At 40.2% G+C, this 27,764-nt stretch overlaps 1 protein-coding gene and 1 long non-coding RNA gene across 44 annotated transcripts in view; one reads left to right on the plus strand and one right to left on the minus strand.

Moving 5' to 3' along the window:
• Positions 1-27,764, plus strand: part of PER3 (period circadian regulator 3) — a 94,774-nt gene that overhangs the window by 25,466 nt on the left and 41,544 nt on the right. For all 43 annotated transcript variants that reach the window (XR_004727381.3, XR_013519763.1, XR_013519764.1 and 40 more), the window contains 6 exons: positions 451-580; positions 10,202-10,337; positions 11,021-11,145; positions 11,378-11,551; positions 24,347-24,577; positions 25,289-25,971. Coding sequence is in view for 34 of the 43 variants with exons in the window: in XM_054236891.2 (XP_054092866.2) it covers positions 451-580; positions 10,202-10,337; positions 11,021-11,145; positions 11,378-11,551; positions 24,347-24,577; positions 25,289-25,971 (1,479 nt within the window). In the remaining 9 variants the exon portion in view is untranslated. The remainder of the gene's footprint in view (positions 1-450; positions 581-10,201; positions 10,338-11,020; positions 11,146-11,377; positions 11,552-24,346; positions 24,578-25,288; positions 25,972-27,764) is intronic.
• Positions 492-25,544, minus strand: LOC144576924 (uncharacterized). The gene is made up of 3 exons (XR_013519771.1): positions 25,218-25,544; positions 1,473-23,919; positions 492-630 (listed from the first exon to the last, which is right to left on the minus strand). It is a non-coding gene; the product is annotated as an uncharacterized LOC144576924 (long non-coding RNA).

Below are 27,764 nucleotides of genomic sequence, written 5' to 3' on the forward strand. Positions count from 1 at the left end.
CCTCTCTACTAAAAATACAAAAATTAGCCGGGCATGGTGGCATGTGCCTATAATCCCAGCTATTCAGGAGACTGAGGCAGGAGAGTTGCTTTAACCTGGGAGGCAGAGGTTGCAATGAGCCAAGATCGCGCCACTGCACTTCAGCCTGCACGACAGAGCGAGACTCCATCTCAAAAAGAAAAAAAAGTCTGTAAAAAGAAAATACCACCTTAAGAAAGTGATATTTGCATTAATTGTTGCATTCTAAAAATTAGCATATTGTGAACAGATTTATTTAGAATTTGTTGGTACCAATATACTGTGGTGTGGTGCAGGAAACTGAATTAAAGCAGTTAATGTGCTTTAGTCATTATGTCTTCAGAGAAACAAGCTAAGTGTATTTTGCTTATGTATCTTTTAGTGGACATTTTTATAATTTTTTAAACTTACTTTATCACTCCTTTCCCTTAGATGACCTTGCAGCAGGTCTATGCCAGTGTCAACAAAATTAAGAATCGAGGTCAGCAGCTCTACATTGAGTCAAGGACCAAATCATCAGTCAAGCCAGTGACGGGGATGTGCGCAGAACTGAATGGTGGTGGTGAGTCAGCCAGGCAGCCCCAAGGATCTCCTTCCATGGGCTGCCATCCTCTGTGTAAACATCACACATATGATTCATGAGCATAAAGCCATGACCCCGTGTTGCTGCTTTTCATATTTCTTGATTTGCCTAGGTAGCAATAGTAATAGTAGTGATAATAAAGGCAGCAGCAAATACTATTCTGAAAGTAAATGGTACTAGAATGCATTTGTATTAATAGTTGCAGTTTGCTTTTACTGAAAAATTAACTTTTCTGAAAATACCAACAAGTTACAGATTTTCCTCCCTACATAGGCATCTCTTTAAACAGAGTGGATTTTAGAATGCATTTTAAATAATGAAGTATATTAAAATAATAATCCCTTTCTGTCATTTTAAACAGAAAATCTTTGTGACCTAAATTCAGTGAAAAACTTTGGCTTTTTTCTTGACATATATTTACTTTTCTCAAATACGAGGTAAGGAGCACTCCGAAAGTACTGGATCAGAGTAAAATTGGCATCATTTTGAAAAGTTAACCTAGTTGCACTGTATGGCATTGGGAAGTTCAATAGTATAGAAATCAAGTTAGATTGACATTTAAATGTAACTAACTTTCCCTTCATTTTTCTTCCTGAATGTTAATATAATTTGGAAGTTGTGATGGATCTTGGTCACTAAATGTTATTAATCTCTATCATTGTCAAATGTAGACATTTTACACAGTAGGGGTGAAATTTCTAAGATTAGTAATGATAACAGCTGTATTTTTCAGAACTTGACATAATTGACAGCACAAAAAATCAAACTGCAGCTCCCACAGGTGGCATCACTGGGAACCTTCTTAGTTTGTACTGCTGTAACAAAATACCAAGACTAGGTAATGGATAAAGAACAGAAACCTATTTCTCACAGATTTGGAGGCTGGGAAGTCCAAGATCAGAGCACCACCAGGTTCAGTGTCTAGTGAGGGCCAGGTCTCTGCTTCTCAGATGGCTCCTTGAACATTATTTCCTTGGGAGGGGACAAACGCTGTGTCCTCACATGGCACAAGGGACTGAAAGGCAGAAAGATAGTTCCTTCCAGCCCTATTGAAAGGTTACAAATCCCATTCATAAGAACAGAGCCCTCATGACTTTGTCACTTTGTAAGGCCATGCCTGTTATCACTGTCACATTGGGTTTTAAGTTCCAACACAGGGATGCTGGAGGGATACACACATTCAAACTATAGTAGAGCCCACTGGACTCCGCAGATAGAGCAAATCCTGCTCTTTCATTTTTTTCTTTTCTCTTTGATAGGATGTTAAGCATTCTATTGGTTTCCTCTTCTGTTACATTTAAGGGCACAAGATAATAATAACAGCTGCTTTTTGTATTCTTGTCCCTCCAGACCCGCACATTCCCCCTCTGCAAAATAATTTATCTTAAATACAATTTTTACTATAGATCATTATATGGAATAATGGGTCCTAGCAGAGAGAACTAGGACATGGGTCCTAGCAGAGAGAACTCTTTTAGGAGGTTTTAAAGCTAAAATGTGTAAATGTTTTTCTCATTGTCTGGTCCTGCCAGTCCTACTCACAGCTGCCTGGGCCTCAGATCTCATGGTGGCATCACAGTTTTACATACTGACCTTGGTCCTCATCTTAGAATGGCTTCCCTTCTCACTTCCTGCATATTCAGTTTCTCATCATCTACCATATATTTTGTAATGCCATTGGTGCTATTTTTTTTTGAAGGCTGTATCTTTAAGTAGATGGCAATATTCCATCACTGACTTTTTATAAAAATTTAAGCTGCAGGTCGCTCTGTGCTTACATAGCTACTTTAGAAACAAGTATTCCCACTCCTTAGACAGATGCTTATATTTGGCTCTAATAGCACACACAGGATGTGACTCTGGGGAAGAAGGGAGATATCTTGCCATTTGGTATAGCTTTGGAGTACCAATGTTTCTGGGAGATCTTTATTTTATTAACATTTTGAGACCTACAAATTTAAAGAGCTATGGAAACCTTTAATACTCTTTACTTGAGAGACATGAGGATGCAATTTTAAAATGTCATAATTTAAATGTTAGAAATTTACTAGAGATATATACCAATGAAAAGGAAAATGCTTAGTTAAGCATGATTATTGTTTACATGCTTTACAGGAACTTAAGGTTTAAAATTTATATATTTACCTTTTCTTACAATATAAGAGCAAATAATGTTTGAAAGTAGAATAAGAAGGGAGATTTTAAGTTAATATGGGAGGGCAAGGAAAAACAGGGATATGTAAAGCCCTTTCAGCTACGTGTACAGAGGCCAACTACAAGAGACATCATTGAGGAAATCCAGGAAAAGTGAGTGTCCATGTCTAGGGTCATGGTATACCTGAGTTAGAGAAGATGACCCATAAGTTGAATAGATTCAGAGCAAGATTACTTCCAGTTTCTGCTCCAGGATGTAGAGAGCCAGAAATAGCATCACCCCAACCTACAACTGAAAAATCTGGATGAAAGGCAAGTTCAAGACCTTTCTTGACCTCATAATGCTGAGGTTACAGAGCAACCAACAGGCCTAAAATCTAAGGAGAGAAACATATTTGCAGGGAGGAGCAAGATGCAGCACTGGATTACTGTGCACTTGAGACTGGGTTGTGGGGCACCGGGAAGGCTCAGCTTCCAGATAGGATGTGTTCCTCCAGGCCCTTGGTCCCTCACTCACCCAAGAATGGGAGAGAGGACCCCACCAGACATGGTGAGCTCGTTTTAAGTAAATATTGGACCCCAAAGAGTTTTGCAGAAAGTGATTTATTTAGGCAGAGAGAAAGGAGAAAGAAAAGCAGCTCCCACGATGTTGTGGTAGGAGATCCAGAGATGGAGTCCTCCCAGATGAAAGAGAAGGGGGCTTTTAACCTGGGAGTTATTCCTGCCCTATTCAAGTTTTCTGTCCTATGAAAGGAGTTCCTTTAAACTTCTGCTGGATTCTAACCATTGATTTGTTGTTTGGCCCAGAGTCCTCCCGTAGCTTTTCATGGGTTCTAGACAAAGGAAGCTTACTTGGACAGTCCATCTTCCCACGGGAAAGTTAAACAAAGACCTCTAAGCTCCCAGATGGAGACATGGGTGGAGGTATGGTGCTGGGAAGTTCTTGCCTTTGAATCCACGCCCCCTTTTGGACCTGGGAAGAGAATACATTCCCTCACACTGATGGCCTGAGTCAAGTAATTAGCAGAAGACAGACCCTCTCCAAGGCACAATGCCAAGGAAAGACCAGAAGCTGAAAGTGGAGCAGATAATGAGAAAAAACAAAAAAGTTATCCACCAAACCAGCCACCAACTGAGGCAAAAAGTGTAACTAGAGGAATTTGAAAGCTGTTGTACATGCTATAAAACCATTATAATACTCAAACCTGGCCTAAAAATTAGATTAATTCAAACACAGGTCTAAAAGGAAAGGCATCACCAGTCTCTGTTGTCCTACACAAGTTATGCAGTTCTCAACAAGAAATTATGTGGCATATGGATAGGTAAGAAGGGGAAAAAAACTCCCAAGAGATAAAACCATCATCAGAACAAGACTTAGATAGGACACAGAAGTTTGAACTATCTGACAGGGAACTGAAAATAATTATGAATGATGCATTAAAGACTAATTGACAAACTGGGCACCATACAGGACCAGGTGGGCAATCACAGCATACAGATGGGCATGAAAGAAATACTCAAATGGAAATGTAACATCTGTAACATCAGTGCTAGAGATAAGGAACACATTTGATGGCACTCAGCACAGTCTAGAGAAGAATCATTATTTAAGCTGAAATAGAGAAAGAAGAATGAAGCAAACAGAGTATTCTAAGAATTTGGAGACAGCCTCAAAGTATCTAACATAGGTATAATTGGAATCTCAGAAGAAATATTTGAATAAATAACAATAATTTTCTACATAGCCAAAGAATATCAAGTAAGTTAAATACAAAACAAAAATAAAACAGAACACTTGGGCATATCATATACAAACTGATGAAAAAAGAAAATCTTGAAAGCAAAACAGAGAAACAAAGATAGGAATTATGACAGCCATTTCTTCAGAAACATGCACACTAAAAAGGTGATAAGAGTAACATCTTCAACCAGAAAAACTGTCAGCACAGAATTCTGTACCTAGTGAAAATGATCTTTAAGAAAATAAAGGTGATATAAAGATTTTCTCAAACAAAAATCATGGGAATTTATTTCCAGCACACTTATTCCATACGAAATGCTAAAGGAATTTCTTAAGACAGGAGATACGATACCAGACCAAAAACTTGGATCTACACAAAGAAGTAAAATGCACTGGAAATTGAATAAATGAAGATAAAAGAAATTCTATTTTTTAATTTTTAAAATTACTCATAAAGGTAACAGACTAAAGCAAAACCAGCAAACTAGATTTATAGCATACATAAGAGAAATCTTTGTGACAGTACTGCTACAGAGGTTGGGGGATAGGCATTGGGAATATACCATCATTAGGTCCTAATACTGCATTTGAAACAGTATTTTATTATTTGGAGGTGGACACTAAGTATTTAAGAATACATATTGGAGCTTTTAGGAAAACAATTTGAAAATATTTTTAAGTATGATTAATAAGTTAATAGAGGAGGTAAAATGGAGTTTAAGACACTTAACCCAAAATGTGGCCAAAAACCAAATGGAACTGAAGCTGGGAAGTGCTAGCTACTCAGAAGACTGAGGTGAGAGGATCACTTGAGCCCAGGAGTTCTAGTTCAGCCTGGGCAACATAGCCATACCCCATCTCTAAAAATACAGTTAACAATAAACAGCAAATGGAACAAATAGAAAACAACTGGTGGCTGATATATTGTAATCCAACAATATCAATAATCACTAATGTATTGAATATGAAATGAATCATATTAAATCCAGTTATTCATATTCAATATGAATAATCACAGGACACTAATTTACAAGACTGAAATTGTGAAACTGGATGAAAAGATCCAGCTACATACTATCTACAAAAACCCATTGTGAAAATAAACAGGTTAAAAGCAAAAGAGTAGAAAAGATATACCATGCTAACACAAATCAAAAGAAAGTGGGAAGCTGTATTATTATTATTGTACAAAGTAGACTTCAGAAAAAGGAAAGTTACCAGAGTTAGAAAGTGAGATTGTATAACAATTAAAGGGGTTGATTCCCTAAGAACATAGAACAATCTTACATGTTTATGAATCCAATACCAGAGCATCAAAATACATGAAATAAAAGCTATAAAACTGTAAGGAGAAATAGACAAAGTCACAATGATAATTGGAGACTTCAGCACATTTTCTTTTTCTCTCTTTTTTTTTTTTTTTGAGATAAAGTCTCACTCTGTAGCCAGGCTGGAGTGTAGTGGCGCAATCTTGGCTCACTGCAACCTCTGCCTCCTGGGTTCAAGTGATTCTCCTGCCTCAGCCTCTCCAGTAGCTGGGACTACAGGCACCGGCTAGTTTTTGTATTTTTAGTAGAGAAGGGGTTTCACCATGTTAACCAGAATGGTCTCAATCTCCTGACCTGTGATCCACCCGCCTCAGCCTCCCAAAGTGCTGGGATTACATATGCGAGCTACCACGCCTGGCTAGACTTCAGCACCTTTCTGTAACTGATAAGAAGTAGTAGTCAGAAAATTAGTAATGCTATAGAAGACCTGAACAACACCATCAACAAGGTCTGCCTATTTGACATTTATAATAAAGAACACTTGACCGAACAACAGAATACATGTTTTTCATGCAACAGTCATCAAAACAGATCATAGTATGGCATATTACAAACCTTAAAACATTTTTAAAGAAAAGAGATCATACTCTGTTTATACTCTGACCATAATGGATGAAACTAGAAATCAGTAACAGAGGTATCTAGAAAATCTCCATATGCTTGGAAATTAAGTAACTTCATACTTCTAAATAATACACGGGTCAAAGAGGAAGTTTCAAGGGAAATAAAAACAATTTGAACTGAACAAAATGAAAAGACCACATAAAATATGTGGGATACACCTAAAACAGTGCTTAAAGTGAAATTTACAGCATTGAGTGTTTATATAGAAAAAAGAAGATGGCCTCAACTCACTTATCTAAGCTTCCTCCTTAAAAGTAAAAGAAAGAAGAACAAATTATATCTCAAGCAGTAAGAAGGAAATAATAAAGACCAGATATCAATGTAACTGAAAAGAGAAACTAAGTTAAATCAAAGGGTAATAAAATTAGTAAGTCTTTTGCCAAACTGAACAAAAGAAAGAAGAAAGGAAGGGCAGGTTGGGCTTTATCAAAATTTAAAACTTCTTTTTGAAATACACTGATAACTATGGCCATATCGCCCTGAACGTGCATAATCTCATCTGAAAGACACTGATAAAAGACAAAAGACAAAATATTTGCTGATTATATATACAATAATGAAGTTATATCCAGTGTACATAAAGAATGCCCAAAACTCAAGAAGGCAAACAACCCAATTAGAACATTTTTCTGAGGAAGATACATAAACAGCAAATAGCATACAAAAAATGCTGAACCTAAGTCATTAGACAAAAAAAAATTAAAACCATATGAAACACCACCACACATCGGTGAGAATAGCTAAATATTTTTTTTTAAATTGACAGTACCAAGTATAGGTAAGGATGCAGAGGGACTGGGGCACTCACCTATTTCTGGAGGTAATGCCAAACTGTATAGCCACTTTGGGAAAGTTTGACATTCCCCATAAAGTCAAACATACTCTTACCACGTAACTTAGGAATTCCATTCTTAATGATTTACCCAACTGAAATAGAAACAAGTTCACACAAAAACCTGTATGTGAATATTATACTGTTACTCTCCAAACACAAACAATCCAAATGGCATTCAGCAGGAGAATGGATAAACTGTATATATCCACACAATGAAATGCTACTCAGCAGTGAAGAGAAAGAACTTGATTCACAGAGCACGGTAGACAAAAATCTTAAATACATTTTGTTAAAAGAAGGCAGAACCAAAAGGTTACATATTGTACAATTCCATCTGGAAAAGCATTCTTTCTGGAATGTTCTAGATCTGGAAAACAGATCAGTATTTACTATGGCTGGGTGGAGGAGGAGTTGACTACAGAGGGCCAGCTGTAGGGACATTTTTAAGTCATGGAAATGTTCTTTTGGTTACTGTGGTGATGGATGCACAACTTGCTTTGCATTTGCCAAAACAAGATTTTGAGATTCGTGCACTCCATCTCACCCCAAAATGCAGAGAGCACCTAGGATGAGATGCAGGCTTTTGACAAGTGAATCCGAATGCATTACAGGTGATCAGCCTAAACATACGGAAGGGATGGGGAAGAACAGAGCTCTGTAGCTTTGGAAAACAGTGCTGCAACTGGATATCCTAGAGCTAATACAAATTATGACTGTGCACAAACATTGTACTCAAGTTGGTGTATTCGTTTCCCACCAGAGTACAGGTTAGCAATTCTAAAGTGACTTTATACTCGGGTTGAACAAATCATGGAGGCTGCTGTAGGTAACGATAACCAGCCTCCTCACTATCAGAGGAGAGCCACCCATAACCGAATGGAAGGCACTCCGTGGTGCTGGATTGGCGCTCACGGTTTCAGTGTGGACTCATGCCCCTTTTGTTTACATACAGAGGGATGGACAGACACAGGTTAGTATACTATGCCAAATTAAAAAAATGAAGACTAAAACAGATGGTTCAGGCAAAGATGATCAAGGAATGAAACTATAGGTGAAAGGTTAATGGGGAACTTAAACTTTCATTAGAAGGTGGAAGTTTAAAAGAAACGGAATATTTGTGTGATTTCAAAAACTTATTATCACCTTGTAAAATAGTGACTTTACACAGGACAAACAAACCTGAGAGACACCACCTTAACCAATGATCAAGGTAACAAAACATATTAACATCATGTACCCTGGGATGAGGCCCTAGGAAGGACGCTGTACCCCAAATGTGTCACCTCGACCTAATCATGATAAGGTGTCAGAGAAACTCCAATCAAAGGACATCCCGCTAAAGTTCTCACCTGTGTTCTCCAGCAGACCCTGAAGGCAAAAGCAACATTGAGTAATAAACCAGTGAAATCCAAAGAAGGCCTGGATTCCAGTTAGTAGAATGGTTCCACTGTTCATTTCCTAGTTCGGGTCATTTTATTATGATTGTATACCATGGTAACAGTGGAAGCTGGGTGGTGGGCATATAGGAACTCTGTTGTACTCTTTTTGCAACTCTTCCAGTCTAAAATTATTTCAAAATTAAAAGTTAAAAATAATTAATGAGGCCAGGCATGGTGGCTCACACCTGTAATCCCAGCACTTTGGGAGGCCGAGGCGGGCAGATCACAAGGTCAGAAGTTCGAGACCAGCCTGACCAACATAGTGAAACCCAGTCTCTACTAAAAATACAAAAACTAGTTGGGCATGGTGACGGGTGCCTATAATCCTAGCTACTTGGGAAGCTGAGACAGGAAAATCTCTTGAACCCAGGAGGTGGAGGTTGCAGTGAGTCAAGATCGCGCCGCTGCATGCACTCCATTCTGGGCAACAGAGCAAGGCTCTGTCTCAAGGAAAAAAAAAAAAAGGTTAATGAGTGAAAGGTAATATAGTCATTTTTCCATAATACCCTCTGAAAATAGAGAAGACTTTTCCAAGCCAGCTAAAAATGACCAGCGTCTAAACCTTACAAAACCTCTCAATAGTACTTGACATAATTAGTTGCTCCTTAAGAAAGTTTTCATTCTTGGTCGCTGGGTGGCTGAACCTTGCAGGGTTTCCTGTGATCTTTCTAGCTGCCCTTTTTCAGTCTCCTTTATGGGATCATTGTCCTTTACAGGAGGTTTTTAGTGCTTAAGCCTGGAGGTTTTTTTTTGTTTTTTTTTTAAAGACAGAGTCTCGCTCTGTCACCAGGCACCAGGCTGGAGTGTAGTGACGCAATCTCAGCTCACTGCAACCAAGCCTGGAGGTTTTTTCTTCTCTCTGTACCTGTGCTATCTACAATGATGGCCACTTGCCACATTTGGCAATTTAAATTCAAATTCAATACGATTAAAATTTAGTTTCTCGGTTGTTCTAGCCACATTCCAGGTGCTGAATAGGTACGTTAGTGGCTACCATACTAATCAGCACCAATAATAGTTACGTCGGTCATCATGGAAGGTTCTGTCAGGCATAGGTTCCATTTGGGAGATGCTGTGTACTTCACACAGCAACATGTAAGACACACAGGTCTGCCCAAATTCCACCCTTAGTAATTGCCAGGGTAGATCAGTTGTACAGGTAGTGTCAGCTCAGCATTGGAAAGTTCCTCATCAGCCTTTAACCTATGGTTTCATTCCTCGATAATCTTTGCTGGAAACTTTGTTTCACTCCTTATTTTTCTAAATACAGTTGTAGCCATTGTATGTATAATACGCTCTGCACCTTATTTTGTTCACACTGGATATCAGTGCATTTTAGATCTGCCCTCATTAATAGCTGCAGAATATTCTATTGATACATATATGATAAAGTGCCATGATTTCGTTTTGCTAAGAAAGTATATGTTCTTAATTACATGCTGAGTACTTTTAATTGCACATCGCTTTATTCTGTTTCAGGTGAGTATAAGGCCTGTACTTCCTTCCACCAAATATTGAAAAATAATAGCATGTACGCTGAGCCTCACGAGGATCTGAGGAACGACGAGCACAGCCCATCCTATCAACAGATTAACTGTATCGACAGCGTCATCAGGTGTGAGACCATGTTAGTCTTCTCCAAAAGCAGATGCTGTCACTGCAGACACTTCACAGAATTTTAAATAGCTGCTCTGACTTGGGTTTTCACTATAAATCAATAGATATTTATGAAATGCCTAACACATATAGTTCATAATACACTGAACATTACGGAAGGCACAAAAAGCTAGAAGATGCATCCCTTCTTTGAAGGAACTGTGCTATAGTTGAGAAGACAAGACCTAATTTTATCAGAATTAAATGGTGTAAGGCAAGCTTGTCTAACCTGCGGCCTATAGGCCACATGTGGCACAGGACGGCTTTGAATACAGCCCAACGCAAATTCATAAACTTTCTTAAAACATTATGAGATTTGTTTTTTGTTTTTTGAGTTTTTTAGCCCATCAGCTATCATTAGTATTAGTATATTTTATGTGTGGCCCAAGACAACTATTCTTCCAGTGTGGCCCAGGGAAGCCAAAAGATTGGACACCCATGGTGTAAGAGATGAAGGTTAATTCAAGACTGTAGTAAAAGAAATACTACAGTCCAGTGATTGAGGCTGGGATGGTCAGGGAAGACTTTATCAAGAAGAAAGTACAAACTACCCTGAACAGAACTGGCATGAGGAAAGCGAAGAGATGGGAAATGGCAGTTAGGGAACAGGTAAGAGTATGTGGCCTAATTATGTTGTTACAGATACCTGAAGAGCTACAACATTCCAGCTTTGAAAAGAAAGTGTATCTCCTGTACAAATACAACTTCTTCATCCTCAGAAGAAGACAAACAGAACCACAAGGCAGATGATGTCCAGGCCTTACAGGGTAACAAGAATGCCCCTCAGAGTTAAATTAAAAGAACTGTAAATACATCCTTCCTATTTCTCTTTAATGTCTAATCTTTATTTTGTTGTAAGCATAAAATTCTGATTTCATGTGACTGCTTTATGGCAAATAAGGTTTAATTTCTCAGTTACAAACTTCTGTAAACTGGGTCTTAGGTAAATTTCTTGTTGGGAATTTTTTTTTTCACTGTCAGTTTCTCTTACATCACCAGCTGGTTTGCAAATCCCAGTCATACCTAAGCCAGAAATGCCAGCAAATGGACGGTCCACAGACACAGGAGGAGGAGCTCCACAGATCCTGTCCACGACAGTGCTGAGCTTGGGGTCGGGCATGAGCCAGTGTGGTTACAGCAGCACCATTGTCCACATCCCACCCGCAGAGACAGGTATCACACTCGCCTCTGACTTTGAAAACATACTCATCTTTAACTACATTGTGATGAGAAAACAAAAGTCATGAATACCATTTGCTCAGTTACAACTTCTAAATTACATGTTTTTCTTGCTTTAATTCACTTAAAATATTTCTGGAGACGTTATCATGTTTATGTCAGTTACATATTTTGGACCTTATTTCTCAGTTATGTTATTTGTCAATGGAATCAGTTGACACATATGAAGCACTTAATACAGTACCTAGTAGGTAGGTAGTACTCCATTGGTGTTATTCATTATTAATGCAATTATTAATGGGACTGTGTTAGGTTACCTCGTTGCTGACTTTTAAAGAATGGGCCTGCGTTTTGCCCATTCTCATGGGCTGCGTGATAGTGGGCAAGTTAAGTTACTTTACCTATTTGTGCCTTAATTGTTCCACACATAAAATGAAGATATTAACCTGCAAGGGAATATATTTGTGATCACGGCCCTCAGACGTAACTCATTAAAGTCAGAATGTAAACCGAGGGAATGCATATGAGCTTCTCAGAAAGCAAAAGACATAGAGATACGTTTTTTGGAACATCTGGGCTCTATTTCTGCTTTTTCTCCCTGGGATAAAGATGTGGCCCTGTACATGTTGAGGCTGATCTAAGATCAGGAGAAACCAATACCAGTAAAAATTTCCTAAAGCACATGGACCTTAGTATAAATTCATTAAAAACAGTAATATAAAAGCAGAGTACAGAAAGCAGAGTGGCAGAGTCAAAAAAGAGCTTTTATTTTACTATTTTTTTTTTTATTTTTAGTAGAGGCGGGGTTTAAATCCTGTATAGTTGTGATGACCTTAGTCACACATATATTCAGATTTTTGTATTCGTGTGATAGCAATGAATAGAGTACTTGTAAAACTCTTCATTTCACACCATAATTACTTGGTAAATTATTCTCCTGGCTTCTTTTTATTCCTCTTTATTGCCGCCTGTCCTTTGACTTTTTCATTGCTCGTAATAATTTTGGTAGATGAAGGATTGGTGACAAGTATGTTAAATTGTGTTTTCACATGATCTCTGCTTTATCTTTGCTAGTCCTCAGTGGCATATCAGCCAATATGCATTGAGCCATTTCCATGTGCCACTGTGTGCTCTTAGTTCTTGATTAGGGTGATGTCATTAAATCTTTCCAACAAGTTGTGAGATGGAGAGCATGGTCCTGACAGGAGAACTATGGATTGTTGGGGAAAGACCAGAGAGCATTACGTTTCTAATCATTTAAAAGTAGAGCTTCACTGGACCTGAGCTAGCCCCTCCAGACAGGAGCATATGCACATTTTTAATATTCTGCATTCCTGTGTGGCTGTGTAGCTGTTCACAGTACAGCCTATACAGGAAGGGAGGGTCTCACCCAATAGGGAAAGCTTTTTTTGGGCCGGGCGCGGTGGCTCACGCCTTTAATCCCAGCACTTCGGGAGACTGAGGCAGGTGGATAACAAGGTCAGGGGATCAAGACCATCTTGGCCAACATGGTGGAACCCCGCCTCTACTAAAAATACAAATAATAAAATAAAAGCTCTTTTTTGACTCTGCCACTCTGCTTTCTGTACTCTGCTTTTATATTACTGTTTTTAATGAATTTATACTAAGGTCCATGTGCTTTAGGAAATTTTTACTGGTATTGGTTTCTCCTGATCTTAGATCAGCCTCAACATGTACAGGGCCACATCTTTATCCCAGGGAGAAAAAGCAGAAATAGAGCCCAGATGTTCCAAAAAACGTATCTCTATGTCTTTTGCTTTCTGAGAAGCTCATATGCATTCCCTCGGTTTACATTCTGACTCTAATGAGTTATGTCTGAGGACCACGATCACAAATGTATTCCCTTGCAGGTTAATATCTTCACTTTATGTGTGGAACAATTAAGGCACAAATAGGTAAAGTAACTTAACTTGCCCACTATCACGCAGCCTATGAGTAGTAGAATAGGGAATCTATTATTGCCTATTAGTCTCCAGGAGTCATTGCCATTATAGATATTTTGAACCTAAAGCAGGATCTAATTAAGATGGAATGTAGGCCAGGCACAGTGGCTCATGCATGTAATCCCACCACTTTGGGAGGCCAAGGCAGGCAGACCACCTGAGGTCAGGAGTTCAAGACCAGCCTGGGCAACTTGATGAGACTCTTTCTACAAAAAATTAATTTTTTTTTTTAAGTCTGAGTCTCACTCTGTCATCCAAGCTGGAATGCAGTGATGCGATCTCAGCTCACTGCAGCCTCTGCCTCCAAGGTTCAAGCGATTCTACTCCCTCAGTCTCCCAAGTAGCTGGGATTACAGGCACCTGCCACCACACCCAACTAATTTTTGTATTTTTAGTAGAGACAGGGTTTTACTATGTTGGCCAGGCTGGTCTTGAACTCCTGACCTTAGGTGATCTGCCTGCCTTGGCCTCCCAAAATGCTGGGATTACAGGCGTGATCCATTGCTCCCAGCCCTAAAATAATTTTTTAAAAGATGGTATATGAGATACAATGGCTAAAAAGCCAATCAATAAAATGAAATTTTGAAATATACTCAAAAAAGAAGGGCAGGAAAGGAGGATAAACAAAAAAGAAGCAGAGAAAACAAACCAAATAACAAGAGAATAGCTCTAAATCCAGTTCTGTCAGTAATGACATAAAATTGACTTAGCACTTCAATTAAAAAGCAAAAATTGGACCAAGCATAGTGGTTCACACCTGTAATCTCAGGGACTCAGGAGGCCAAGGAGGTAAGAATATTGCTTGAGGCCAGGAGTTTTTAGACCAGTCTGGGCAATATAGTGAAACCCCATCTCTACAAAAACATTTTTAAGTTAGCCAGGTGTGGTGATCCACACCTGTAGTCCCAGCTACTTGGGAGGCAGTGGCAGAAGAATCAGTTGAGCCTAGTTTGAGCCCATCTTGAGTTCAGTGCTCCAGTGAGCTCTTATCACATTTCTGTACTCCAGCCTGAGTGACAAAGCAAGACCCTGTCTCTAAAAATAAGTAAATACATAAAAGGCAAAAATTCTCAAAACAGATTTAAAAAAATCAAGACCTAACTATATGCTGTCCACAAAGTACAATTAAAATTCACCAATGGGTTGAAAATAAATGAATGGAAAAAGATGCACAAGTCAAACAATAAGCATAAGAAGGCTGCAGTGCCTTATTAATATGTGCAAAGTAGATTTCAGGACAGTCATTTCATAATGACACAGTGGTCAGTTCAGGAAGACATACCAGTCATAAATATGTATTCACTAATAACAGCTTTGAAAGCTCTGAAGCAAAAATGTGGAAATAGACTTTCCATAATTCTATTCAGAAAATTGTACACTCCCTCTCTGCAGTTGATAAAAATATATGGAGAAAAAATTAAGTAAACAAACATGATCTCTGCAACACTATCAACCACCTTGATCTAATTGAGACTTAGAGAACATGAGACCTAATAACTGCATAATACACAGTCTTTTCAGGTACACACAGTATGTTCACTACGAAATAAGGCATGTTGGGCAGTACTGTGTCTCCAATTTAAAAGAATTGATGGTGTGATGTGTAAACTGTGTTCTCTGGCTAGTGAATTAAATTAAAAATCAGTATATTTAAACCCAAATATTTAGAAGTCAGACAACACATTTCTAAACCTATGATTCAAAAAAGAAATCACAAAGAAAATTAGAAAATATTTCCAAATCACTGATACTGAAAGTATAGCATACTAAAATATATGGGATACAGCTAAAAACGGGGCTTGTAAGATCAGTAGCTTTAAAATGCTGTTAGAGAAGAGACGTCTCAAATCAGTGATATAAAGTTACAGTTTAAAAAGTTAGCCAAGAAGGCCAGGCGCGGTGGCTCAAGCCTGTAATCCCAGCACTTTGGGAGGCCGAGACGGGTGGATCACGAGGTCAAGAGATCAAGACCATCCTGGTCAACATGGTGAAACCCCGTCTCTACTAAAAATACAAAAAATTAGCTGGGCATAGTGGCATGTGCCTATAATCCCAGCTACTCAGGAGGCTGAATCAGGAGAATTGCCTGAACCCGAGAGGCGGAGGTTGCGGTAAGCCGAGATCGCGCCATCGCACTCTAGCCTGGGTAACAAGAGCGAAACTCCGTCTCAAAATAAAATAAAAGTTAGCCAAGGAAGAGTGAAGTAATTCCAAGATGGAATGAAGGAAAAGATAAAAGCAAAAGTCAACAAAATAGAAAACAGACCATAGAGAAATTTAAAGCTAAAAGTTGGTTCTTTGAAAAGATGAACAAAATTTATAAACCCCTTATCCCAGTACAGAGTGGTCTTAGTTCATGTGGCTGTACAGTAAGTCTTGAAATCAGCTAGTATAAATCCTTCAACTTTACTCTTTTTCAAGGTTGCTTTGAATATGCTAGGTCTTTTGTCTGCATAAATTGTAGACTCAGTTTCTCAGTATGTTTATTCCTTATTATGGGGTTATATTTTCCTGCTGCTTTGTATGCCTGGTGATTTTTTTTTAATTGGATGCCAGATACTGGGAATGGGTACCAAATATTTTTGTATTCCTGTAAATATTCTTGATCTTTATTCTGGGCCGCAGTTACCTTACCTGGAAACAGATTGACGATCCTTTCAGGTTTTGCTTTTTAAATTTGTTAGGCAAGACAAATACTGTGTAGTCTAGGCCTGTTTTTTCTCTGCTACCAAGGCAAGACCCTCCTGAGTGCTCCATGTGGTGCCTCAGAAGTGAGGAGATTCTCTAGTCTGGCGATGGGAGCCGGCACTGTTCTGCAGCTTTTGTGAGCTCTTGCCTGCTAGTCCTGTCAGGTGGTTTTTACTTCTCATGAATGCCTTGGAAAGTCCTTGGAAAGCCTCCAGGCTGTGCCCTGGGGCACCCCTCAGGCTCACCACCCTTGTTTCTTATCCTTGGGGGTCACTTTCCTTCAGTGTCTGAAACCTATTGCCTTATATATTTTGGCCATTTTTTTCTTTTAAATCTCAGACAGGAAGGTAAGTTTGGTCCCTGTTACTCCAACTTGGCTAGAAGTGAAGCCCCTGTGGTGTTAACAGGCCACTGCCAGGTATGGAGTGGGGCCAAACCGCCTGGATACTGCACCACAGAGGCAGGCCAGCATGGATGTCCACCTCTACAGTATCCACCACAAAATCTTTTGTTCTTAGAAGAACTAACCAACCCCAAAATATATACAACTATGCTATATCAATAAAAGAAAATTTAATGTACAACTATTCTGTATCAATAATAAATAGTTAAATAACCAGATAAAAAAGAGGCAACCCAAAATCCATTCATAGATGCTCACTTTAGTAAACTGGTATGCATATAAAATGGAATTCCACAGCAGTGTAGGAGTATGAGACAACTGTCCAGGCATTGATAAAGTTCTCCAAGGGATACTGTACAGTGAAAAGGTGCATTGGTGGCTAATGTACATATGTGCTTTTGGGTAAAGATGGGGCCAGGGAGGAGGGTAATCTATATTCATGCTTGTTCATATGTAATAAAGAAACTGGAAGGGCCTGGTGCAGTGGCTTATGCTAATAATCCCCGGCACTTTGGGAGGCCAAGGTGTATGGATCACCTGAGGTCAAGAGTTCGAGACCAGCCTGGCCAACATCGTGAAAACCCCATCTTTACTATAAACTACAAAATTAGCCAGGCATGGTGGCATGTGCCTGTAATCTCAGCTACTTGGGAAGCTGAGGCAGGAGAATCACCTGAACTCAGGAAGCAGAGGTTGCAGTGAGCCGAGTTAGCGCCATTGCACTCCAGCCTGGGCAATAAGAGCGACACTCCATCTCAAACAAAAAATTAAATAGATAGGGACTCAAGATGGCGTGGTGAGAACAACCCAGGATTGAAGCTCTTGGTGAACGCACGGAGAGTGAGTCAGGGCCGCATTTCCAGACGGATCTTTGTTGCCCACAGAACGGGGAAATTCCCAGGTATAAAAGAGACGTGGGATGCCAGGCAGAGGTTTTGGCTGGTGCAGCCAGCAGCCGGTGCAGCTGGCGGCCGGCGCTATAGCGCAGCGGCGCTCCACAGCGCCGCTGCGCAAAGCGCACTGGTCCCGGTGCCCTGTTGAACCGGCAATATGAGACTTGAGAGGGCAGACTGGCATATCTATCTGACTGAACGGGACTTGGACAGTGAGCCAGGCAAGGAGACTCCGGGAAACGGCGTTTGGGGTAGCGCAGTGGGACAAACAAAATGGTGATTCCAAACGCTCCAGGTGGAGAGTTTCACTGCAGGCACAGCTGAACCCAGGACGGTGCAGCTCGGTGCGGGGGGGGGTGTCTGCCATTACCGAGGCAGTCTGCCCCTACTGAGGTACACGCCCATTGCTGACGCAGCCTGACGTTGCCGAGGCAACCCGCCACAACAGAGAGACTCCACCGCAGGGCAGAGCCCGCGGCAGCAAGGCGGAGACCACCGCAGCAGGACAGAGCCTGCAGCAACAGGGTGAACCTCACCCTAGCAGGGCGGAGCCTCGGCAGGCAAATAGTGACTAGACTGCCTCCTAGCTGGGCAGGACAGCGCAACGGACACTCACAAAGAAAGCCCCAATACCCCGAGACAGAGCATCTGAAAAAAAAGGGGTTTATGAGTTCTGCTGCAGCAGAATTAAATGTAGCAGCCTAACAGCCCTGAATGAACAACAGAGCTCACAGCTCAGCACTTGAGCTCCTATAAAGTATAGACCGTCTCCTCAAGCAGCTCCCTGACCCCTCTATATCCAAAAGACTGACATTTGGCAGGCATCATTCAGGGACAAAGATAGCAGAAAAAGAAACCAGTAGCATCCCTCACTGTTCTGCAGCTGCTATAGGTGCACCCCAGACAAGCAGGGCCTGGAATGGACCTCAGCAGTTGTACAGTGGAGGGACTAGACTGGTAGAAGGAAAACCAAGTAACAGAAATACTTCATCATCAGCAATCTGGGCGTACACTCAGAGACCCAATCAAAAAGTCAGCAACTACTCAGGCGACAGGTGGATAAATCCACAAAGATGGGAAGAAACCAGCGCAAAAAGGAGGAAAACACCCGAAACCAGAACACTTCACCTCCTAGAAAGGACCAAGACTCCTCACCAGCAAGGGAACAAAGCTGGACGGAGAATGAATGTGACGAAATGACGGAATTAGACTTCAGAAGGTGGATAATGAGAAACTTTTGTGAGCTAAGAGAACATGTTTTAAATCAATGCAAAGAAACTAAGAACCTTGAAAAAAGATTTTAAAAAAGATTCGAGGAAATGATAACAAGAATGGATACCTTAGAGAGGAATATGAATGAATTAAAGGAGCTGAAAAACACAATACGAGAACTTCGCGAAGCATGCACAAGTTTTAACAGCCGAATTGACCAAGCAGAAGAAAGACTATCAGAAGTCGAAGATCAACTCAATGAAATAAAATGAGAAACCAAGATCAGAGAAAAAAGCGCAAAAAGGAATGAACAAAGTCTCCAAGAAATGTGGGACTATGTGAAGAAACCTAACCTACGTTTGATAGGTGTACCAGAATGTGACGAAGAGAATGAATCCAAGCTGGAAAGTACTCTTCAGGACATTATCCAGGAAAATTTCCCCCACCTAGCAAGACAGGCCAACACTCAAATGCAGGACATACAGAAAACACCACAAAGATATTCCGCAAGAAGAGCAACCCCAAGGCACATAATCGTCAGATTCAACAAGGTTGAAATAAAGGAGAAAATACTAAGGGCAGCCAGAGAGAAAGGTCGGGTCACCCACAAAGGGAAGCCCATCAGACTCACAGCAGATCTCGGCAGAAACACTACAAGCCAGAAGAGAGTGGGGGCCAATATTCAACATCCTTAAAGAAAAGAACTTTCAACCCAGAATTTCATATCCAGCCAAACTGAGCTTCAGAAGTGAAGGAAAAATAAAATCCTTTGCGAACAAGCAAGTACTCAGAGATTTTGTCACCACCAGGCCTGCTTTACAAGAGCTCCTGAAAGAGGCACTACACATTGAAAGGAACAACCAGTACCAGCCATTCCAAAATCACACTAAATGCTAACGAGCATCAACATAATGAAGAATCTACAACAACTAATGGGCAAAACAGCCAGCTAGCATCAAAATGGCAGTATCAAATTGACACATAACAATATTAACCCTAAATGTAAATGGACTAAATGCACCAATCAAAAGACACAGACTGGCAAATTGGATAAAAATCCAAAACCCATCAGTGTGCTGTATCCAGGAAACCCATCTCACATGCAAGGATACACAAAGGCTCAAAATAAAGGGATGGAGGAAGATTTACCAAGCAAATGGAGAGCAAAAAAAAAGCAGTAGTTGCAATTCTCATCTCTGATAAAATAGACTTTAAAGCAACAAAGATCAAAAGAGACAAAGAAGGCCATTACATAATGGTAAAAGGATCGATACAACAAGAAGAGCTAACGATCCTAAACATATATGGACCCAATACAGGAACACCCAGATACATAAGGCAAGTTCTTAATGACTTACAAAGAGACTTAGACTCCCACACAATAATAGTGGGAGACTTTAACACCCCACTGTCAATATTAGACAGATGAACCAGACAGAAAATCAACAAGGATATCCAGGGCTTGAACTCAGACCTGGAACAAGCAAACCTGATAGACATTTACAGAACTCTCCACCCCAAATCCACAGAATATACATTCTTCTCAGCACCACATCACACCTACTCTAAAATTGACCACATAATTGGAAGTAAAGCACTCCTCAGCAAATGCAAAACAAATGAAATCATAACAGTCTCTCAGACCATAGTGCAATCAAGTTAGAACTCAGAATTCAGAAACCAACCCAGAACCGCACAGCTTCATGGAAACTGAACAACTGGCTCTTGAATGTTGACTGGATAAACAATGAAATAAAGGCAGAAATAAAGAAGTTCTTCAAAACCAATGAGAACGAAGACACAACATGCCAGAATCTCTGGGACACATTTAAAGCAGTCTCTAGAGGAAAATATATAGCAGTAAGTGTCCATATGAGGAGAATGGAGAGATCCAAAATTGACACCATATCGTCAAAATTGAAAGAGCTAGAGGAGCAAGATCAAAAAAACTCAAAACCCTGCAGAAGACAAGAAATAACTAAGATCAGAGCTGAACTGAAGGAGATAGAGACACGAAAAACCCTTCAAAAAATCAATAAATCCGAGAGCTGGTTTTTTGAAAAGATCAACAAAATAGACCACTAGCCAGATTGATTAAAAAGAAAAGACAGAACAACCAAATAGATGCAATAAAAAATGATAAAGGGGAAATCACCACAGATTCCACAGAAATTCAAACCATCATCAGAGAATATTACAAACAACTCTATGCACATAAACTAGTAAACCTGGAAGAAATGATTAAATTCCTGGACTCCTGTGTCCTCCCAAGCCTAAACCAGGAGGAAGCTGAAACTATGAATAGACCAATAACAAGGTCAGAAGTCGAGGCAGCAATTAAGAGCCTACCACACAAAAAAAGCCCAGGTCCAGATGGGTTCACAGCCGAATTCTACCAGACACACAAAGAGGAGCTGGTACCATTCCTTCTGAAACTATTTGAAACAATCCAAAAAGAGGGAATCCTTCCCAAATCATTTTATGAGACCAATATCATCCTGATACCAAAACCTAGCAGAGACCCAACAAGAAAAGAAAACTTCAGGCCAATATCCATGATGAACATAGATGCAAAAATCTTCAATAAAATATTGGCAAGCCAATTGCAACAGCAAATCAAAAAACGTATCCATCATGATCAAGTAGGATTCATCCTGGGGATGCAAGGCTGGTTCAACATATGCAAGTCTATAAACGTAATTTACCACATAATCAGAACCAAAAACAAAAACCACATGATTATCTCAATTGACGCAGAGAAGGCATTCGACAAAATTCAACAGCCCTTTATGCTAAAAACCCTCAATAAACTCGGTATCGATGGAAAGTATCTCAAAGTAATAAAAGCTATTTATGACAAACCAACAGCCAATATCATACTGAATGGGCAAAAACTGGAAGCATTCCCTTTGAAATCCAGCACTAAACAAGGATGCCCTCTTTCACCACTCCTATTCAATATAGTACTGGAAGTTCTAGCCAGAGCAATCAGGCAAGAAAAAGAAATAAAGGGTATTCAGATAGGAAAGGTGGAAGCCAAATTGTCTCTATTTGCAGACGACATGATAGTATACCTAGAAGACCCCATCGCCTCAGCCCAAAAACTCCTGAAACTGATAAGCAACTTCAGCAAAGTCTCAGGATATTTAATCAAAGTGCAAAAATCACAAGCATTCCTCTACACCAATAACAGACTTAAAGAAAGCCAAATCAAGAACGAACTGCCATTCACAATTGCTACAAAAAGAATAAAATACCTAGGAATACAACTCACAGGAAACGTAAGGGACCTCTTCAAGGAAAACTACAAACCACTGCTCAACGAAATAAGAGAGGACACAAACAGATGGAGAAACATTCCATGTTCATGGTTTGGAAGAATTAATATCGTGAAAATGGCTATACTGACCAAAATAATTTACAGAATCAACGCTATCCCCATCAAGCTACCATTGACTTTCTTCACAGAACTGGAAAAAAGCACCATGAACTTCATATGGAACCAAAAGAGAGCCCGCATAGCCAAGTCAATTCTAAGCAAAAAGAACACAGCGGGGGGCATCACACTACCGGATTTCAAACTATACTATAAGGCTACAGTAATCAAAACAGCATGGTACTGGTACCAAAACAGAGATATAGACCAATGGAACAAAACAGAGGCATCGGAGGCAACACAACATATCTACGACCATACAATCTTTGATAAACCTAACAAAAACAAGCAATGGGGAAAGGATTCCCTGTTTAATAAATGGTGTTGGGAAAACTGGCTAGCCATGTGCAGAAAGCAGAAACTGGACCCCTTCCTGACAACTTACACTAAAATTAACTCCAGATGGATTAAAGACTTAAACATAAGACCTGGCACCATAAAAACCCTAGAAGTAAATGTAGGCAAAACCATCCAGGACATAGGAGTAGGCAAGGACTTCATGAACAAAACACCAAGAGCATTGGCAACAAAAGCCAAAATAGACAAATGGGACCTAATGAAACTCCACAGCTTCTGCACGGCAAAAGAAACAATCACTAGAGTGAATCGGCAACCAACAGAATGGGAAAAAATGTTTGCAGTTTACCCATCTGACAAAGGGCTGATATCCAGAATTTACAAAGAACTCAAACAGATTTATAGGAAAAAAACAAGCCCATTCAAAAATGGGCAAAGGATATGAACAGACACTTTACAAAAGAAGACATATATGAGGCCAACAATCATATGAAAAAATGGTCATCATCACTGGTCATCAGAGAGATGCAAATCAAAACCACATTGAGATAGCATCTCACACCAGTCAGAATGGCGATCATTAAAAAATCTGGAGACAACAGATGCTGGAGAGGATGTGGAGAAAAAGGAATACTTTTACACTGTTGGTGGGAGTGTAAATTAGTTCAACCATTGTGGAAGACAGTGTGGCGATTCCTCAAGGCCTTAGAAAGAGAAATTCCGTTTGACCCAGCAATCCCATTACTGGGTATATATCCAAAGGACTATAAATCGTTCTACTATAAGGACACATGCACACGAATGTTCATTGCAGCACTGTTTACAATAGCAAAGACCTGGAATCAACCCAAATGCCCATCGATGATAGACTGGATTGGGAAAACGTGGCACATATACACCATGGAATATTATGCAGCAATCAGAAATGATGAGTTTGTGTCGTTTGTAGGGACATGGATGAATCTGGAGAACATCATTCTCAGCAAACTGACACAAGAACAGAAAATGAAATACCACATATTCTCACTCATAGGCGGGTGATGAAAAATGAGAACACATGGACACAGGGAGGGGAGTACTAAACACTGGGGTCTATTGGGGGGAAAAGGGGAGGGCCAGCGGGGGGGCGGGGGAGCTGGGAAGGGATAGCCTGGGGAGAAATGCCAAATGTGGATGAAGGGGAGAAAGGAAGCAAAACACACTGCTATGTGTGTACCTACGCAAATGTCTTGCATGTTCTGCACATGTACCCCCAAACCTAAAATGCAATAAAAAAATTTTAAAAAAATTAAATAGATAAATACAAAACTTAGCCAAGTTTGGTGGTACACGCCTTTAGTCCCAGCTACTCGGGAGGCTGAGGCAGAATCGCTTGAACCCAGGAAGGTGGTGGTTGCAGTGAGCCGAGATCATGCCACTGCACTCCAGCCTGACAACAGAGCAAGACTTCACTCCAGCGGAATGGTCTTCTGGAAGGGAAACAAATGAGAACTAGACAGCATGGACAGGGGTGAGGATAATTTACTACATGTCATTTTTAATACTTGCTGATTTTGAACCACTTGAATATATTACCTATTTAAAAAGTAAATTTAAAGATAAAAAGAAATTTTGCAGAATTCAGGGAGACAAAAATGTTTACAATAAAAGCAAGATTTAAATAAATATGTGCATATTGATTATTACAACTGTGAAATGTGTGTGCATTTATGCAAAGAATATAAAGGAAGACAGAAAATCAAGAATTTCTGTGCTAGGCTAATGAAGCTTTTTGGTATTCCTGTAGTTGTACTAATGTTTGTAAAAATGTTAACTGAAAGGCAGTTAACAAAGTAAAATAAATAAATACAAATAATGGATAGAAATTAAAATTAAATACATCTTGTTCCACCTCAGCCAGGGATGCCACCCTCATGTGTGAGCCCAGGACCCTGAACATGCGGCCAGCCCCTTTGACCTCGGAAGAATTTAAACACGTGGGACTCACTGCGGCTGTTCTGTCGGCGCATACCCAGAAGGAAGAGCAGAATTATGTTGATAAATTCCGAGAAAAGATCCTGTCATCACCCTATAGTTCCTATCTTCAGCAAGAAAGCAGGAGCAAAGCTAAATATTCATATTTTCAAGGTAGGTGAGTTTTTAAAAATAAATGCCATTGGCCAGGCATGGTGGCTCATGCCTGTAATCCCAGCACTTTGGGAGGCTGAGGCAGGCAGATTACAGGGTCAAGGGATCAAGACCATCCTGGCCAACATGGTGAAACCCCGTCTCTACTAAAATAAAAAATTAACAGGATGTGGTGGCGGGCACCTGTAGTCCCAGCTACTTGGGAGCCTAAGGCAGGAGAATTGCTTGAACCCAAGAGGTGGAGGTTGTGGTGAGCTGAGATCCCGCCACTGCTCTTCAGCCTGGTGACAGGGAGACTCCGTCTCAAAAATAAATAAATGCCATCAATCTATGTAGATGTTATAAATTATATCTAAGGACTCAAAGATAAGGAGTGAACAATAGGAGTTTTACTTGTAAGAAACTGATGGGGAGATGCTGAAACAATCTGTTTATATCAGCAATTTCTCTAGGCCCTTTCTTAGATCCTGTATCTGAGAAACTGTCTTTTCATGAGAAACTGATCAAGAGATGCTGAAATAAGTTTACTCGATAGCAATGATTTTTACCCGGAATTTTGTTTGTCTTTTTTAGAGCCACTTTTTGCCATTCTGGTAGTATTGGTAAATGGGCATTCCTTTGTCAGCTCTTTATAAAGTACCTGTAAATGGCATCCTTTTCTTCTTTTTGGGTTTAATTTTCCATAATTTGCTTCTGCCTTTATCCTTCCAGGAGATTCGACTTTCAAGCAGACTTGGTCGGCCTGCTGCAGGAAACGGAAGCACAAGCGGAAGAAGATGCTGGAGCCACCGGGCAGCAGCAGCTCGAACGCAGGCTCCGGTCACCGCAGGGGAGCGCATCTGAACGCACAGCCCTGCTGCCCCTCCGTGGCCTCTTCTCCACACTCCTCAGGCCCAACCTTCCCACTTGCTGCCATGGTACCCAGCCAGGCCCCTTATCTCGTCCCGGCGTTTCCCCTCCCAGCTGTGACCTGTCCCGGAAGAGAATATGCCGTTCCCGGAACTGCACCGGAAGTCCTGCCTGGGCCATCCTCATCCAAGGACCAGCAGACTTGCCTAGGTTTCCCTTCTCCTTGCTTGGATACTTTTATGACCGTTTTCCTGCCTGACCCCTCTGTCTGCCCTCTGTTGTCTCCATCGTTCTTTCCATGTCCATTCCTGGGGGAGACAGCCTCTTCTGCAATATTACCCTCAATGTCAGCAATGACTCCAAACCTGGACCCACCCCCTTCAGTCACCAACCAAAGGAGAGAGGAGGAAAAGTGGGAAGCACAAAGAAAGGGGCACCCATTCATTTCCTCAAGGAGCAGTTCGCCCTTGCAGTTAAACTTACTTCAGGAAGAGATGCCCAGACCCTCTGAATCTCCAGATGAGATGTGCCCACAAGCTGAGTATGTAAGTGATGCTCATTTTCAACACTCAAATGACAAAGTAAATAACTTTACTAAAGTTAAGGTGCTTGCGTTGGGACTCAGTGCTGACATCCTCAGTGGGTAATCCGCATGGCTACTGTGAGTGCGCCTATTAGCCTAATTATGCATAAACACGAAACACAAATGCCTGGCTGTTTGGAAAGTAGACATGAAAGAATCGTCTATATTCTGGATTCTTTCTTTGTGAGGTTTTTCCCCAAAGTGCTATCTTTCAAGTTTTCGTGTGAACTGGATTCCCTCCACTTTTTAAAATTCGATCCAGGTATTACCCTTAAGTGTTCATTGCCTATAATACATGTTTGCTTACCTACAACTGGGGTTATGGTCTGGTAAGATGGGAATAAGCCATATTGACAGTTTATCAATTTTACTTCTTCATGTACAGTCACAGGACAACAGGTGTGTATGAAGCAGTAGCAGCTACTTTATTTGTATTATCAGTAGAGAAGGCAGTTTATAGTTTCACACTTAAACATGTCATCTTTTCAAAATCAAAAGTTTTTTTTGGTCTGCTTCCTTTAACTTTTCATCCCTTTACCTAGAAAGCCATTCTCAGGTTTATTTAGCAGGTTAAACTTTGGAATCTGACATTCCTATATAGAATCCAAGACAAGTGTGAATATTTACAAAATTTTTCTTTGACCTTTAAGGTACGATATCTTCCTTTAAAAGATATTCAAAATCTGTGATCCAAATCAAGAAAATATGCTCACTTTTGAAAGCCTGATATTAGCATACTCGCTAAAAATCTAAGGCAAGGGAATGTTTTATGGTGAATAAAACTTGGGCTTTGGAGTAAGACATGGATGCAAACCCCAGCTCTGTCACTAGTTAGGTAGATTCACTTAGACAAGTTATTTCACCTTTCTTTGCCTCTGTTTCCTTATTAGGAAAATGGAAAGGTATATCCCTCATAGCTTACTCTGGGGGCTAAATGATGCAGTATTTATATAGTACTTCTCCCCATGCAGTAGGCACTCCTAGAGAGCTGGAAGTTTGTTTTGTTCATTATTATATTCCTAGTGTTTGACACAGTGTTTAGAACATGTAAAATGTTGAGTATATATTTGCTGAATAACAAAAAAATCACCTGTGGGTGCCTGGCATGTAGTAGGTACTGAGAAAGTAGTAGTGCCTTCATATCACTTACAAAGGAACTTATTCTTAGAGCTAGGCTAGAAAGCTTTTACTTCTTAGTTATGTATATAAATTTTATTCCCTTTAATATGTGAAGTTGAAGATCTGCCAGTTACAGTAGTCTCCCTTACCCAGGGGATATGTTTCAGACCCTGGTGGATGTCGGGAACCACAGATAGTTCTGAACGCTATATACTGTGTGTTTTTCCTTTACATACTATCCATACCTATGGTAAAGTTTCATTTATAAATTAAGAACAGTAAGAGTTTAACAGCAGTGACTAATAACATAGGACAGTTATAGCAATATACTCATCACAGTTTCATGGATAGAAGACTCATTCTTCCCAAGATTTTAGCACCCTCAGCATATGGGTTTTTTCTTTTCCTTCTTGAGAACTTTCACCTTTTCACTTAAATGAAGTACTTTATGACTTATCTTTAGCATATCCCAATTGGTGGCATCATTACTCTTGCACTTTGGGGCCGTTATTAAGTAAAGTAAGTGTTACTTGAACACAAGCACTACGATACCATGGCACTAGATCTGATAACCAAGACGACTACTGATTGACTAACAGGTGGGTGGCACATACAGTGTGGCAGGAAGCAATGAGG

The sequence above is a fragment of the Callithrix jacchus genome, chromosome 7 (genome assembly GCF_049354715.1).
Source record: "Callithrix jacchus isolate 240 chromosome 7, calJac240_pri, whole genome shotgun sequence".
Lineage (NCBI taxonomy): Eukaryota > Metazoa > Chordata > Mammalia > Primates > Cebidae > Callithrix > Callithrix jacchus.